Source organism: Siniperca chuatsi, linkage group LG3 (assembly GCF_020085105.1).
Source record: "Siniperca chuatsi isolate FFG_IHB_CAS linkage group LG3, ASM2008510v1, whole genome shotgun sequence".
NCBI classification, from domain to species: Eukaryota; Metazoa; Chordata; class Actinopteri; order Centrarchiformes; family Sinipercidae; genus Siniperca; species Siniperca chuatsi.
This window is the reverse complement of record NC_058044.1, coordinates 23,275,102-23,291,921: the sequence shown is the minus strand read 5'-3', so window position 1 is coordinate 23,291,921 and position 16,820 is coordinate 23,275,102. Positions and strand designations below refer to the sequence as shown.

At 41.4% G+C, this 16,820-nt stretch overlaps 2 protein-coding genes across 4 annotated transcripts; both read left to right on the top strand.

The window, feature by feature from the left end:
- Window positions 1–58: 58 nt before the first annotated feature.
- On the top strand, window positions 59–10,073 carry zgc:136908 (Transitional endoplasmic reticulum ATPase). Of its 3 annotated transcripts, XM_044189931.1 has the most exons (19): window positions 59–328; window positions 448–759; window positions 1,088–1,199; window positions 1,273–1,445; window positions 1,547–1,689; window positions 1,877–2,007; window positions 2,744–2,875; window positions 2,995–3,097; window positions 5,057–5,190; window positions 5,280–5,415; window positions 5,538–5,650; window positions 6,662–6,826; window positions 7,027–7,149; window positions 7,250–7,462; window positions 7,583–7,761; window positions 7,884–8,013; window positions 8,513–8,671; window positions 8,982–9,133; window positions 9,233–10,073. In XM_044189931.1, exons 2-19 carry the CDS (start codon window positions 737–739, stop codon window positions 9,336–9,338), a joined length of 2,427 nt encoding a protein of 808 aa, XP_044045866.1. In that variant the 5' UTR covers window positions 59–328; window positions 448–736; the 3' UTR covers window positions 9,339–10,073. The 3 variants fall into 3 exon arrangements, with proteins under 3 accessions (XP_044045866.1, XP_044045867.1, XP_044045865.1); XM_044189932.1 differs by lacking the exon at window positions 448–759 and having other exon boundaries at window positions 60–328; XM_044189930.1 differs by lacking the exon at window positions 59–328 and having other exon boundaries at window positions 357–759.
- A 3,661-nt stretch (window positions 10,074–13,734) lies between these two features.
- On the top strand, window positions 13,735–16,391 carry ndufb7 (NADH:ubiquinone oxidoreductase subunit B7). Its single transcript, XM_044190115.1, has 3 exons — window positions 13,735–14,002; window positions 15,312–15,480; window positions 16,220–16,391. Exons 1-3 carry the CDS (start codon window positions 13,891–13,893, stop codon window positions 16,305–16,307), a joined length of 369 nt encoding a protein of 122 aa, XP_044046050.1. The 5' UTR covers window positions 13,735–13,890; the 3' UTR covers window positions 16,308–16,391.
- The last annotated feature ends 429 nt before the right edge of the window (window positions 16,392–16,820 follow it).

Genomic DNA, 16,820 nt, shown 5'->3' with positions numbered 1-16,820 from the left:
TGTGTGTGTGTGAGGGAGGGAATCCAACAAGGGTTTGGAGCAGCTGGGTTACAACAGCAGCTCCCTTCAGTCACAACGACAAGGAGTCGAAGGATTAGAGACCATGCTGCGTATTAGAAAAGGAAAGACTTATCCAGACGGGACGGACTATAAGTCTGTTCTTTTGGAAAATAGGCTCTATACAGCATTTATTTTGACCTGTAAATATTTCACAGTAAGCCGGGAAGTGTTCTCCGTGACCAGCTAGGCACTTGTGCCTGCATCTGCTGGTTAGAAGCAGGGGGAGGAGGAAATATCACGCTATATCTGTCCTGGGACACTCTCCAAGGTAAGTGCTTGGGATCTCTGTGTGTGTGTGGGGGTGTGTGAAAGTGTGTGTGCACACGATGGGGTTACAAATAAGACAGGGAAGCAGATGAGAATATTTATACCTCCACTGATAAACAGACAGGCTGCAGCTCCCACAAACATGGTGGTTCAAGGCAACAAAGGAAAAAGAAAAGACTGAGACTCGCTGCTGGGAACTTCTGGCCTCCAGGAAGACCAAAACCACACCAGGGCAAATCAGATCAGACAGAACCTGAAACCTTTGGCACTGATCACAGCAGAAATCAGACCATACAAGATCAGCTCCTGAATATACCACAGTAAACAACTGCAGACGACTGTGAGGGAGCAGATCCTAGTGTGAAAAATTGAGGATATCTGACATCTGACAAGACAAAGCAGAGCAGTCATGCCAGGCTCAGGAGGAGCTGAGTGAGTGAAACAGCTGCATATGTACAATATGTGTGTGTGTGTGTAAGGATGTGTGTATGCTTATTTATACATATTTGAACATACTGTACAATATTTCATAGATATGGAGTACTAACATTTTATCCAGTATACATGTTTGTGTCACTACTTATAAACTGTGCAAATTTGACACATTAATAAGATATTTTCATATGTTTACAAACTCATATAGTTGCTACGTGCAGAGCCAAAGAGAGTCTAAATACAGCTCAGTGTCACATGAGGAAATTAGAGCTCCAAGTGCAGAGCTTTCATGTGAGAGAGTCATAGTGTGTCTCTTGTTTGGAAGCCCAAAGGGAGAAGATTTCTCTACTGCCATCCTGAAGCAGAAACACAGACCTAACAGGCTCATTGTGGACGAAGCTCTCAATGAAGACAGCAGCATTGTCAGCCTGCCACAGGTCTGTGTAAGGTGTAAATAAATATCCTAGTCATGTATGTATTTCTTCTGAGATCTGTGTGTGTTTCCACTAGAATAAGATGGATGAGCTGCAGCTCTTCCGGGGGGACACAGTGGTGTTGAAAGGGCGAAAACGTCGGCAAACGGTGTGTATCGTCCTGACTGATGACACCTGTGGGGATGAACGAATCCGCATGAATCGTGTGACACGCAACAACCTGCGTGTCCGGCTCGGTGACGTCATTAGGTAGATCTCACACCTGTGTCTTTGTGTTACATGTGAGGTTTGAGAATATTATATGAAATAATCAGGAATAATCCACTGATTGCTTTACTGTTTTATCACAGTATTCATGCCTGCCCTGATATCAAGTATGGGAAAAAGATCCATGTCCTCCCAATTGATGAAACCATTGAGGGCCTTACAGGAAACCTCTTTGAAGTTTTCCTCAAACCGTATTTTCTGGAGGCTTACCGACCTGTACATAAAGGTACTGCAACACCTCTGCCACTGATCATAAATGATTAACATGATCCTGTAGAACCTCATTGCCAAAGATGTTACCAACGTCTTTTTGCTCATATCAGCTTGTTTGTTAGATCATAGCATCACCCCAACAGCATCTAGAACACATTTAGATGCTCCTGTATGTAGTAACTTTTTATCTGTGATGCCAGATGACATCTTCTTGGTGAGGGGGAGCATGCGGGCAGTGGAGTTCAAGGTGGTGGAGACTGACCCCAGCCCTCACTGCATTGTTGCCCCAGACACTGTCATCTTCTGTGAGGGAGAGCCTATCAAAAGAGAGGTCTGTGAGAGATTTATGAGGCGCTGGACTGTTTAATGTCAGTGTGTGTCAACGTGCAGAGGCCACTTTAGTGGGACACTGAGTTAATATCATAAAGTCCTGATGCAACAAGATGCTGGAAATGTTGCATAATTATCACAGTAATTCGCTTGTGTCCCAGCTCTCTATTATAATACTAATTTTATAAAGTATACAATATGCACTTATCTAAATGTACTATTTTGGTAGTTAGTGTGGACAAAATGTACTGTAGTGATGGTACTAACAGGAAATGATCCAAGACATACACCGACAGACAGCAGTCAGGCTGCATCCACCAATTTGAAATTCGAAAAAACCTGAAAAAGTAGTAAGAGTTATTCTAAGCATTTGTTAGTTTATTGTTCATTTTCTAAACTGTGGTTCAATCCATTGCATCATCATCTACCACATTTTGTCACTGTTTTCCCAGCCATCACTCATTCCTCTCTTATCCATTGTACATTGCATTGCAGAACAACACTCAAAAATATGGGAGTTTCTGTATGTTGTTGCACAACATTAACGTTAATTTTGTCATTTTTCTAGTGTAAAAGTTTGTACATATTGAAAACTAGGTATAATGTATCAGAGTATCATCCAGTTTGGGTGATTTCGTGTAACTTTGTTGGCATCAGGAACCGGGACACTAAGTGTATATCACATTCATGATTGAGAATAAACTCAACCAGATGTGACTCATATTACCCTGTGACAGGACGAGGAGGAGAGCCTTAATGACATCGGCTACGACGACATCGGAGGCTGTCGGAAGCAGCTGGCCCAGATCAAAGAGATGGTGGAGCTGCCTCTCAGGCACCCCGGCCTTTTCAAGGCTATAGGAGTTAAGGTGTTATGCATACACACACAAACCTTGGCCCCATCCACTAATACCTCTGCTTCCTTTGATTCTAACATTTGGCATTTCTCTTTCCATGACTCAGTGCGTTCTTCCCTCCTCTCTCTCAGCCCCCCAGAGGTATCCTGTTGTACGGCCCTGCAGGAACAGGGAAGACCCTGGTGGCTCGGGCTGTAGCTAACGAAACTGGTGCCTTCTTCTTCCTCATCAATGGTAAGATTTTTTTTTGTTCACAGAGTGAGACCATCTGTACAGAGGAAGAGAGGAAGAAATTAGCTAATTCTGCTCTGTGAAAAACTTTGAGAATAAAGTATACAGAGTTACTGGAACCTGATTGGAAATTCTTATTTACTCATTAGTTTTCTTATTTACAAGATACAAGATAGATTTATTAATCATTTTACAACACAGGGTTGCAGAATGAGATTTTGCTTTGTAGTTCTCTTTATGCTACTCTAAAAAGATTATATACGGTTAGCGTATAGCGGTTTTAATCATCCACTGCAGAGCCCTTCGGTCCTGGGACATGCACATCCCATGCCAGTTTGTGATGTTTCCAGTCAGGATGCTTTTTATTGCTTCTCTGTAAAAGTTAATAAGAACTTGGCACAGGAAGTTTGCCTTCTTATGTTTCCTTAAGAAATAGTCGTTTCTGAGCTTTCTTGACCAGAGTGGAGATATGAGAGGACCATGTGAGGTTCTCGGTGATGCTGATTCCCAGGAACCTAAAATTGTTCACCTGCTTCACCTCAGCTCCACTGAGGTAGACAGGGGTGTGTGTCTTTGCCTCCTTTTTCTTAAAATCAATGATCAGCTCCTTGGTTTTGCTGACGTTGAGCAGTAGGTTGTTCTCTGTGCACCACTTAGCAAGATTGATGATTTCGTCCCGATATGAAGTCTCGTCGTTGTTTGTAATCCGGCCGATGATGGTGGTGTCATCCGCAAACCTCACAACAGAGTTATCTCCATGTCGAGGGTTGCAATCATGGGTGTACAGCGTGAACAGGAGGGGGCTGAGCACACAGCCCTGGGGGGCTCCAGTGTTGAGCACTAGAGTGGATGAGGTGTGACTGCCAATCTGAACTGTCTGGAGTCTGTTTGTGAGAAAGTCCAATATCCAATTTCAGAGTGTGGTACTCAAGCCCAGAGTGCTAAGTTTTCCAAACAGATTAATGGGGGAGATTGTGTTGAATGCTGAGCTGAAATCAACAAACAGCATTCTGATGTAGGTGTTGTCGTTCTCAAGGTGAGTGAAGACTGAGTGGAGGGCAGTGGAGATGGCATCCTCTGTGGATCTGTTGGTTCTGAAAGCAACTGGTGAAGGTCCAGGCTGGCTGTTCTTTATGTGCTGGAGAACCAATTTCTCAAAGTACTTTAACAGAATGGGGGTGAGCAGGATTCTTCTCACATCTGCTGTGGATACTGACTGGCCAGTTCTCTGGAGGCGGACTACACTTTACAGCTGACTCTTTGTTGGGGAGATCAAAACGAGCATAAAATGTGTTTAGCTCATCTGGTAACGTGGCCTCACACATGATGGGGGCACTCCAGCTGTTGGAGCCTGAGATGTTTTTGATCCCCTGCCACAATATCTTTGGTGTTGAGGTCTCTCTCCAGTCTCTCAGCTTTGCCTTTTTGATGCCAGCTTTCAGTCTTGGTCTGGCGGTGTTGTAAGCTTCTTTGTCTCCTGACCGAAAAGCAGCTTTTTAGACTCTGAGTAGAGCCCTCACCTCTCCATTCATTTAAGGAATGCTTTTATTGTCTTTGTGATCACCACATCATTAACACATTTGCTGTATGATGTCACTGATTATGTATAGTCCTCAAGGTTGATGTGGTTCTCCTGGGTGGTGGCATCTCTGAACATGAGCCAGTCTGTAAACTCAAAACAGTGCTGTAGAACTGCTGTGGCCTCATCTGTCCACACTTTAACTGGTTTTACCGATGGTTTGACCTTTTTATCAGCTGGGTGGAAGTAAGCAGGAGAAGTAGGGAAATATGGTCTGATTGACCAAAATAGGGGCAAGGGAGGGATTTGTAGCTGCCAGAAATGTTTGTGTGCACATGGTCCAGTGTATTTGTTCCCCTTGTGGGCACGTGGACATGCTGGTGGAATTTAGAGATCTGTGTAGGAGAAACTGTGTTTTACATGCTCTGCATTATTCTGTGAAGGTCCTGAGATCATGAGTAAGCTGGCGGGAGAGTCAGAGAGCAACCTAAGGAAGGCGTTTGAGGAGGCGGAGAAAAATGCTCCAGCCATCATCTTTATTGATGAGCTGGATGCCATCGCTCCCAAGAGAGAGAAGGTAAACAATAGAGAACAAGTATAAAATGCCTATTTCTGCTGTATAAGGTCAATATAACTGTGTGTGTGTGTGTGTGTGTGTGTGTGTAGACCCATGGTGAAGTGGAGAGGCGTATAGTCTCCCAGCTCCTGACCCTGATGGATGGCCTGAAGCAAAGAGCTCATGTGGTTGTCATGGCAGCCACAAACCGACCAAACAGCATAGACTCTGCTCTGAGACGCTTTGGTCAGGACAGCCACACACACACACACACACACACACACACACACACACACACACACACACACACACATGCACACACACACACACACACATACATTTACAAAAATGGTGATGTCTCTCTCCAGGCAGGTTTGACCGGGAGATTGACATTGGAATCCCTGATTCGACCGGCAGACTGGAGATCCTGCAGATTCACACCAAAAACATGAAACTGGCTGATGACGTCGACCTGGAGAGGGTGAGAAAGTGTAGCAGCCCAGGGACAAACAAACATAAAAACATATCTTATAAATTCTCCAGTAATTAAAGCTGATACTATTAGTTGATCGACAAATAATTCATTGGCAACTATTTTGATAATCAACTAACTGTTTAAGTCATTTTTCAAGCAAAAATGCCAAACATTATGTAGTTCCAGCTTTTTAATTCTGAGGATTTGCTACTTTTCTTTGTATTATGTGATAGTAAATTGAACATCTTTGGATTTTTGACTGTTGGTTGCACAAAACATTTGAAGACGTCACCTTGGGTTTTGGAAAATGGTGATAAGGATTTATTCATTTAATGCACCAAACGATCAATCGGTTAATAGAGAAAATAGTTGGCCAATTAATCCACAATGAAAATAAGAATTTCTCTCTCCAATAGATATAGTTCTGAAATATCCTCATGTGGCCACAGACTTTTCATGAGAATATTCCCCGTGAAATTAAATGAGAAGATTTTTAATGTTGCTAAACTTAGAATAACTTTGTGTAACTATCTTCGCTGAGATAAAAGTGCTGAGAGTGAATTTAATATTGGGATTTTTTTTTCTAGTGAATTGAATTTAAGTAAAATTCTTTATTTTGCGGTAGATCCCCTCAAAACCTGTATTTCTGTAACAGTAACAGTAAACATTATAATGTGAATTATAAACAATGTTTGAGAAAATAAACTACTCTGAGAAAAGGGAAGATGGGAATTGTGACTTATTCTTAGTGAAAATATGATGATCTGATCAAAAAATATTCATCTTCAAGTGCTAATCTTCTAGCAATAACAGATTCAGTTGAGTTCAATTCAATTCACTCTCATTACTGTGTGATCCATCAACATCATTGCCATCAAATTTCAGTGTTGTTGAAAAACTGAGCTATAAACTAAAATGTTACACCACCTTCTGATGGCATCTATCCTCATCTTGATATGCATGTGTGCTGTTTAATAAATGAATATAGATGTCCCTGAGCTATTTAATATATCTCAGATTGCCACAGAGACCCACGGTCATGTAGGCGCCGACGTGGCTGCTCTGTGCTCAGAAGCTGCTCTGCAAGCCATCCGCAAGAAGATGACCCTCATAGACCTGGAGGATGAATCCATCGACGCTGACCTGCTCAACTCGCTGGCTGTCACCATGGATGACTTCCAAGTACACACACACACACACACACACACACACACACACACACACACAAATACATGCATACAGACTCTCTCCCAGGCCGTACTGTATGTGGGTGTATGAGTCCCTCAAAGAACAACTGTACATTTGTAACCACACGATAAAATCTAGACATGAATGTTTCTTAATGCACAAATAAATGAAGACACCATCATGTCCTCTCTCAGTGGGCGCTGAGTCAGAGCAACCCATCAGCTCTGAGAGAGACTGTTGCAGAGGTGCCTCAGGTGAGCTGGCAGGACATCGGGGGACTGGGTGAGGTCAAGAGAGAACTGCAAGAGCTCATCCAGGTGGAAGAAACACTCACACATTCACACCACCAGACTCTGCACACACCTACAAACACAAGTCTCATCAATAATCCATCTTCCTTCATCTCTCTCTCCTCAGTACCCTGTTGAGCATCCGGACAAGTTCCTGAAGTTTGGCATGACTCCATCTCGTGGAGTGTTGTTCTACGGCCCTCCAGGCTGTGGGAAAACCCTGCTGGCTAAGGCCATCGCCAACGAGTGCCAAGCAAACTTTGTCTCCATCAAAGGACCCGAGATGCTCACCATGTGGTTTGGAGAATCAGAAGCCAATGTCAGAGATGTGTTTGATAAGGTGAGAGCAGAGGAAGGAAAGAAAAATGAATAATCTTGGGAGGATAGACATTTGGGATTTGTATCTCCCATGTTTCACACTGTAACCTCGCTGACCCCCTGGCCTCTTCTCTGCCTGCAGGCCAGACAGGCGGCCCCCTGCATCCTGTTTTTCGACGAGTTAGACTCCATTGCCAAATCCAGAGGAGGCGGAGCTGGGGATGCAGGTGGTGCAGCTGACCGAGTCATCAACCAGATACTCACAGAGATGGATGGCATGTCCGACAAAAAGAACGTTTTCATTATTGGTGCCACGAACAGGTGCACATGTGGGAATTTGTATTATGATTGTGTTTTGAGAGTATACTGGGAGTCAAGAGAAAAATCTTTACTGATTTTCCTCTCTGCTCATCTCACTTTCTTTGCTCCTCTCGTCACATCAGACCAGACATCATAGATGCTGCCATCCTGCGGCCAGGCCGTTTGGACCAGCTCATCTACATCCCGCTCCCAGACAAACCATCTCGTACAGCAATCCTAAACGCCAACCTACGAAAGTCCCCTATCGCACAAGTTAGTGATACACAACTCATTCATTTCTCCATACAGTATCTTCCTCATGTACACAAGAGAGAGAGAGCAGAAAATCAAAGTTGGTCTGTAGATGACTGTAGTAAAATGTATTTAAGTGTCACTAGTACTCATTGTGAGGAATGTTCCTATTTGAAATGTTAAATTGTTAAATTCTGATGCTGTCGTTGATCGAACGACTTTCATACACTGTTGAGCAATTTAAACTCTGACAGCGCATCATTTATGAGCTTATTATAAGTTTTGCATTAAACCCTTATGATGTACTGGAGTAAAAATATGAAATCTTACTTAAAATGAATACTCAAGCCTTTACCTAAGAACTGTAAAATGTTTGGTTACTAGGGTAACCCCAGTTCTCTGAGAATAATATTTACACAAAGAACCAAATAATTTGAATCTTTAGATTAAATGTTTTCACAAGGCTTAGTCTCTGCCTATTTCTCTTTCCTTTTGCTCCTCCCTTCTCTCTTTCCTGTAGGATGTGGACCTGGAATACCTGTCTGGCATCACAGACGGTTTCTCCGGAGCTGACCTGACAGAGATCTGCCAGCGGGCTTGTAAGCTGGCCATCCGTGAGGCTATCGAAGCCGAAATCAAGGCTGAGCGTCAGAGGCAGAGCAGACCAGGCATCCCCATGGTCAGACTGCTAATGCTGCATACCTCCTTATTTACACCATACTATACTGTATTAAATAGGAGACTGATAACTGTGTCTGTCTGACTTTTTTTCTCCTTAACACACACACGCTCCACTCCTCAAAGCAGTACCAGGCTGTGTGTGCTCGGTACAGAAAGAGACTGTGGAAAATAAAAAGGTTCCCTAAAGGGCGGCTGTGTGTTTTGTAACTTTCAGCCTTTGGACTGGGAACACACACACACACACACGCACACACACACACAGTGTGTTGTTTCCACATGAAGTCATCATAATGCTTTTCCTGCTGCAGGATGAGGACTTTGATCCAGTCCCAGAGATCAGGAAGGACCACTTTGAAGAGGCGATGCGATTTGCTCGTCGCTCAGTCAGTGACAACGACATCCGCAAATATGAAATGTTTGCTCAAACTCTGCAGCAGAGCCGAGGTTTTGGAAACTTCAGGTACAGTATGCAAGTACAACACATGTATCACTACAGAAGATGTTGTCTTGATTTCCTCAAGACACATTCAAGGCTTATTCCACTTTCATCTCCACCTAGGTTCCCTTCTGCTACTGGTACCCAGTCTGGAGGTCAGGGGTCAGGTTCTGGGTCAGGGAGGCCAAACCTGTACAGAGAGGAAGGCAATGATGATCTCTACCAGTGACAAAAACTCATCATATAGTTGAACTGCTACACAACGTTTTCCTCTTCAACTACTGTGCTTGGCTTCCTTGGAGGAATGGAAAAATAAAAATAATGGGAGTGGAAATGGGAAACATGTCAACATAATAATAATTATTATTATAAGGATCTATAAAGTATGTTATAATATTGACTTTCAATGTAAAAACCACTACACTCTTACAAGGTTTATCTTGGAATACTGAATGCAGTATTTTTGTACAAGTATCTTTGAAGAGTACAGTTTAGAGTACTCTTAAATGATGACAAGTCAAAATGTATATGCATCATGTACGCACAATATAAACGGACAAGACTAGATTTGACTAGAGAGAGCCACAAGATTGAGCCACCTGAAAGGGTCAGTTCACACAAATCACACAAAAATATATTTTTCCACATAGACCTTGTCTGCTAATGCACATAGTCTCAGTTTTGCTAAAGGTTTGAGGTACCAATACACCCCAATACAATTAATCAAATAAATGAACGGAATTTTCAGGCCCTCAAAGCGTCAAAACAGATTATATTTGAGAAATGTAAAAGCAATTCATTTTTATAGAAATGTCCAGGGTTCTTCTTACCTTATATATTACCAAAAACCTGGGGCCCTGGTGCAGTTGCCCACTTGGAAATCCAGCCTTGCTATAAAATATTGAATATATGAGCTGAATTGTAATGTTTGTATGGTTTACATCATTAAATATTTCCAAGTGAATCAGTAGTTTTGTCATTACTAATATCAGTAAATACTAAGCTAATGGAAACAACGCCAGCCAACTAGGGAAAGTACTGGTCCGAGTGGTCTCGGCTTGCGGAACGTCAGCCTGTTGGTGCGCGTTTTTTTCCCAAATCGGTGGTTTTGGCATAATCTGATTTGTGACTGGATCAGAATGGCAAGTAATGGTGGATTTTCGGAGGATAAAGATAAGGAGACGGAATGGACACAATTTATGAGTGGCAGGAGGAGGGAGGAAGGATAAAAGAGATAACCAGTCGACATCTTCAGGAAAACAGGCATTAGAAGAGGAGGAGGAAGTGCGAGATGTCAGGAAAAAGATTATGATGGGGAGGTGGGGAGCGAGATAACATCGATTAGTCTAACAACTTTGACAACTGGATTGAGGAAGGCATTTGAAAAAATGGCAAAAGTGTTGCGTGATGGTAGTTTATTGGTGAAATGCAAAAGTGTGGCAGAGAACTACAGTGATGAAACTGTAAACAGTGTGTAAAAAAGAAATTATTGAAAGAAGGCTAGTTGGTGAGCAGAGAGGAGCTAGGGGAGTGATAACAGGAATCCCCATTGGAGAAAATTTTAAAGAACTAAGGAAAATGCTGAAAGGAGGAAAAATCACGAATTAGACGACTGCAGGCCTTCAGGAACGGGGGGAAAGTGGATAGTGAGTCAGTACTGCTACAGTTCAATGATGAGGTGCTTCCTGGAAAAGTGATGGTAGGCTATATGAGCTTTAATGTGAGAGAATATGTTCACAGGGTAAGATCAGAATGAAAAGTAACATATGCAGAGGCTGTGAGGATGTGTAACAGTGAAAGAAGAGAAGAGGGAGTCAACCAAAGACCTCCTGAAACAAATGCAACAGCACAGGTACATAAGGACAACACAGGAATATCAATTGACAGGTTAGTGCTGTTTTAGCCTATGTCATCAATCCATTATCGTGGAAAAAGATACATGATGACCTTAGTCATTGAGAAGGGACCTCAGAGACAGCTTCTCATATCATGCCATAATGCTATTACTATTACAATGGAACAGAAGTCTGACAGCAAATGGACAAGAGTTCAAAGGCTACATTGACAAGTTAAATCGGAAACCAGATGTCAGACAAGGCTCAAGCCAAATCTGGAGTTTATTATTAAAGGATATACAATCATATACGCAAGATAGATACAATGGAAATGGTGGAGGATGTGCGATATTTATCAAAGAAGGTATAAAACATAGACAGTTAGGTACAGTACAAGAATTAGAAGTAGTAGTTGTTGAAACATGGTGCAAGAAAGAAAGTATGAAAATGCTTTAACCCAAGCAAAAAACTAGAGAAAGGAACGCTACAATCAATACTGGAACATTGGAAGATTCAAGGCCAAGCAGAAGATCTTAGGCGGACAGCCCAGGAGGCAGGGCTGCAGGGCTGAGCAGGTCCAGGTGATGACCAGACATACGGAGCAACTTAAGAGGTCGGTGACGAAGGCGGGGACCCTCCAGGGGTCAAACAGGATGCCGGAGGTCTGACAGGAGGCCGGCGGCGAGGCTGGAGATTGAGGCAGCAGGACTGGATCTTACTTTGGTATCACAGTCTTTGGTCGGGGAAAGTAGTTGGGAAGTATTTAAAGGAAGCACTATAGGGAGTGATCACTATCCTATATTCACAAGTATTGGAGTAGAAAGGGAAGTAGAACAGGATGAGAGAGAAGGAAGATGGAAATTTGAAGAAGCAAATTGGAACAAGTATAGAGTAATAACTGAAGGGAAATTAAAGAAGGTAAATATAAACCAAGCAATTGATGACCTCAATGCAGAAATAAACAGTATTATTCTAGGAGCAGCAGAGTCAATACCAAAAAGAAGCAGTAATAAAAGGAAAAAAGATAGGTCTGTGGTGGACACAAGAATGCACTTCTGCAATTAAAAATCTTTTTCTCAATTTAAAGTCTTGAAGAAAAAAGAAAACACTTAATTTTCAGAATCTTATTTACTATAAAAGAAAGCAGGCAGTAGTTAAGAATACAGTAAAGAGAGTTAAAAGGGATTTTTAGAAGAGTGTGACTCACTAGGAAGGACTTTACCATTAGAAAGAGTATGGGGGATGATTAAGGGTGTCCGGAAGTAGAAAAGAATATGAATATCATATAATGAAAGATGGGGGGGAGTAGTAATAGAAGGTAAGGATAAAGCAGAGTTATTAGCAAGGACATTTGTTAAGGTACATGGTACTGAAAATGAGTAATGAGGAAAAGAAACAGAGAAATAGAACAATAGAAAAATATTTAGAAGCACTGCAGGATGATAAGAAAGACAGAAGTGCAATAAATATGTTGCTTACTATAAGAGAACTAAATAATGCATTAAGAAAGTCGGGGAAAACAACACCAGGGAGAGACCAAATAAGTGATTGTATGATGGGAAACGTAAGTGATAAGAGAAATGGAATATTGTTAAGATTATATAATAAGGGATGGGAAAAGGGATGCTTACCAAGTCAATGGAAAGAGTCAGTTATTGTCCCCATATGTAAGCCAGGTAAGGATCCAGGCTTGGCAGAAAGCTATAGACTGATTACTTTGACATCACATGTAGGAAAAATTATGGAAAAAATGATAAACGAAAGATTAAGGTTTCATACAGAGACAAAAGATCTGATAAAGAATTACCAAAGCGGATTTAGAAAAGGAAGAAGCACAATTGATCCGGCTCTGTGTTTAGAAAATGAAATTAGGAAAGCTCAAATGAATAAAGAGAGTTTAGTAGCTGTATTTTTTTTATGTTGAGAAGGCGTATGGCATGTTGTGGAAGGAAGGGTTAATGATCAAGTTACATCAAATGGGAATAAGAGGGAGAATGTGTAGATGGGTTAAAAACTTCTTAACAACGAGGTGGATATCAGTAAGAGAAGGGAAAGAATATAGTTCCAAGTATTTTGTGGAAAACTAAACTCCTCAAGGGCATATAATCAGTCCAGTTCTGTTCTCAGTCATGATAAATGAAGTGTTTAATAGTATAGATAGGTCGATTGGTGCTGCATTATTTGCAGATGATGGAGTTATGTGGAAAAAGGGAAGGAATATAGATTATGTAGTCAGGAAAATGCAAGAGGCAATAAGGAAAGTAGAGGGTTGGGAAAGGGAGTAGGGGTTTCGATTGTCAGGGGCAAAGACAAAGGTAGTATATTTCACAAAAAGAAAAATTCAGGACCAGATTAAACTTGAACTTGAACTTTATGGAGAAAACAACCTTTCAGTATTTACATGGGAAATGTTGGCTATTCTTTTAGTCCTTGAGTGGACAGAAAACGTCAAACCAGGCAAAGTTTTAATAGTTCAGGTTCTTGTAGTGTGTTAACAAGTTTCAAGAGTTAAGGGCAGGACATAATGCTGGAAATAGCTCAAACTATCTTCAGAATTATTAAAGCAGGAGTAATAGTGAAATTCATCTGGATTCCAGCACATATAGGGGTGGGGGGAAATGATCTGACAGACAAAAAAGATGAAAGTAGAAGTAAATATGACAGTAAATTATAGTAAGGTAAAAGCATAATCAAAGTAGAAATGAAGAAGAAGAAGGCAAGTCAACTGGCAACGGAACCTTTGTTACTTGGCTAGAGGGAAGGTGTTTCTCTGAAGGACCGCTCGGCTGTTTATTTCCGGTGCGAGGCGGAAGTAGAAGCAGGGGGCTTGTGGAGGTGACCGAATGGCAGACAGCGGAATCGGTTCGAAAATATTAGATTAGCGCGCAGCAGAAGCAAACAGAATATATTAATTTTAGCTAACAGTGCGTAAACATCGTCGGTGCCATGGGAGCTCACCTGGTCAGACGGTATGTCACCGAGACAGAAACCGAGCCGGACCCAGCGAGGAAAATTGAGTTCGACCCCCAGTTTGGTTTTCCAGAGAGGAACGAGAGAGGTTTGTCAGCAGTTACCAGCTCATAGACGCGTATAACTGCACCCTACAATGTGTTTAAAATCATCTGGATTGAAATTGATTCCCTTATCAGCTATGCTAGCTCAGCTCGTCAAACGTTAGCCGAGCTAGCTTTGCGTTAATGACAGTAATAATACGCTGGTTAGCTTACCAGCTAACTGCTGTCAGAGGAGTTTAGTGTAAAGTGAGCTGGTGCGGTTTGCCCCTTTCTAGTCTGTGGCTGCTTATTTGAACCATGGGCTCCAACTTGTTCATATATATGCAAAATCACTGTATTGTAACATCAAAATTATAAAGTAATTGGCTAGTTTACGCTGAATTTCGGGTGAATTATCGATGCCTTTTCTGTAGCCTTTCAAGACTTGGGCAGGGTGACAAGATCGAAAATATCAGCTGACACTTCATTTACTTCAAGTATTTAGGGAGGAGGGTGATTTAGTAATAACAGTTGTGTATTGTTGGTTTTAACAACACATTTGGTAGTTTTCAGACAAAAACTAAAATCCTGTAATATATTTAAACTTAATAAGCAATAAACACTATATGTAGATATACTGCCCAGCACCACCACAAGTGCCTGGTTGTTCCAAAAGATAGAACATCACATTGAACTATAAGGTGTATTTCAGTAATATATTGATGTCTTGTGAAGATACGAATACATGCAAAAGGTAAAATCCACCTTTAAAATACAATTCACATATATGTCTGCTAGAGAGAGCATTTTATTTGGCAAATGTAATCAAGTCTGGACAGCAAAAGGGGATTGTGATGTTGTCTAGAGACAAATCCTGGGTGTGCCCCACATACAATGAATGATGGAGTTTTTTGAGACTTTCAGATCCTGTGATTTTGTTGGGATTTGCACATGTTCTGGTTCATAACTGTTGCTTGAGGTACATGTAATATATCAAGCAAAAATACCTCATGAAGTCAGTGTCATTGGACCCCACTTAAGAAATTCCCTTTTTTAAATCAAAGAATGGACCATTTACAATCTAGTTTGAGTATGGTGCATGGCAAAGGCATTTGAGCCGGTTAGTAAAGCCACCATAAATGGCACTGTGCAGTGAAAATGATTAATAATGTCTAATATTTGTATACAAGAGCTAGAACATCTAGAAAATCCTTAGTATGTATTATAAATAAACAGAGCCTCTACCCTGGACAGTACTTTCATAAGAAACACTGTATTCAGCTACTCCTTAAGACTCCCACAACCATCCATTTAGTAACATCGGGTCCTTGTACATTGAAAGATGACCCTGAAAATGTGTATCTCTTTTGCCAGAGATGGTAGCAAGCCAGGAGCAGATGAACTTGGCCCAGCTGCCTTTGGAGCAGAGGGACTACTGTGCCCAGTACCTCCTGAAACTCATGAAGTGCAAGAGGGACAACTGGCCTAACTTCCTGGCCTGCAAGCATGAGAGACACGACTGGGACTACTGCGAACACCAGGAGTAAGTGTTTACAGTGGCGTAAAAGTTAAGACTTTTGAAAGGTTTGGGAACCTGAGGTGTAAGCTTCCTGCTGATTCATGATGGGTTCACCAGTAAAACTACTCATACTGGGCGACATGCAGTACTATCAGATATGCAACAGATCTAATTCATACATTATTCATATCTAGTTCAAGTTTGTTTGTCACTAACTAAAAAAATAAAGTTGAAATGAAATCTAGTGGCCAAAACAAAAACTCAGAAAACCTCAATCTAACCACACTCGCTGGCTTCCTCTCAGTAAGGCGTTTAGTATATGGCTTCGGGATTGACAACTCTCTCACCACTAGGTCCACATAGTAGCTGTTCTGGAGCTTTTGATCGTATCACACCATCTTCCTCAGCAGATGGAGTTGCCCAGTTGTCGTGGATGTAGATTTCCATTTTTGTGAGCATTTGAAGGACCTCTCATCCATGTTGGTTTAAAACGATCTTCAAGATTGTATAAACTAAGTAGCTAGTTTTCCTTTCTGAAAATTAGGACACCACAAAAACCCAAAGAAACATTTTTTTTTTTCTTTCTTCTCATATTTCAGGACAGAGTTTCCTAATAACATTGTAGCTCAAAGATTGAATCCGTTAACATGTAATGGCACTTGAGTCAAGATACTCAACTTCAGATTTAACAATTAATTTTGTCAAAAGGTGATAATATACATCCATCTTGTCATTAACTACGTACCCTGTTGTTCTGTCTCAGCTATGTGATGCGTATGAAGGAGTACGAGAGAGAGAGGAGGCTCCAGCTGAGGAAGAAGAGAATTGAGGCTCAGGCTGAAGCTGCATGATCAGTACATCCTCTGATACTTCTTCATCTTCTCTGTATATATGTGCTGCGGTTCACAATAAACAATATTGTTTAAGCTCTACAACCCTCAGTCTTATTAATGTCAAGACATACAGTAATCCTCTGGATGACAGCCCCAAAAGTATTAGTGTGGTCTTTGGTTGACTGAGATTTTAAATTCATTATCTGTGCCAAGGAGTCCAAGAACCAAGTGATTAATTTGTTAATTTAGCGCCACCATGTGGCCATTTACAAAAGCACTTTATGCTAAAATCACCATTCCCTCGTTAAGGACAACTCGACCTATATAGACTACAACTATTTCCCCAAAAATAATTTATCCACCATTTTGAATGTTTGGATGAAGGTTTTCTTCCCCTCGCTCCTACTACAAATTTCATCCATCGTAACCATTTTTTCCCTTTTACATATACAGTATTGGGTTGATCAATACTGCAATAAAAAAAGTTGATCATTTTTGGTTTTCTACAGTTATCTTGTATTTGCCAAATTC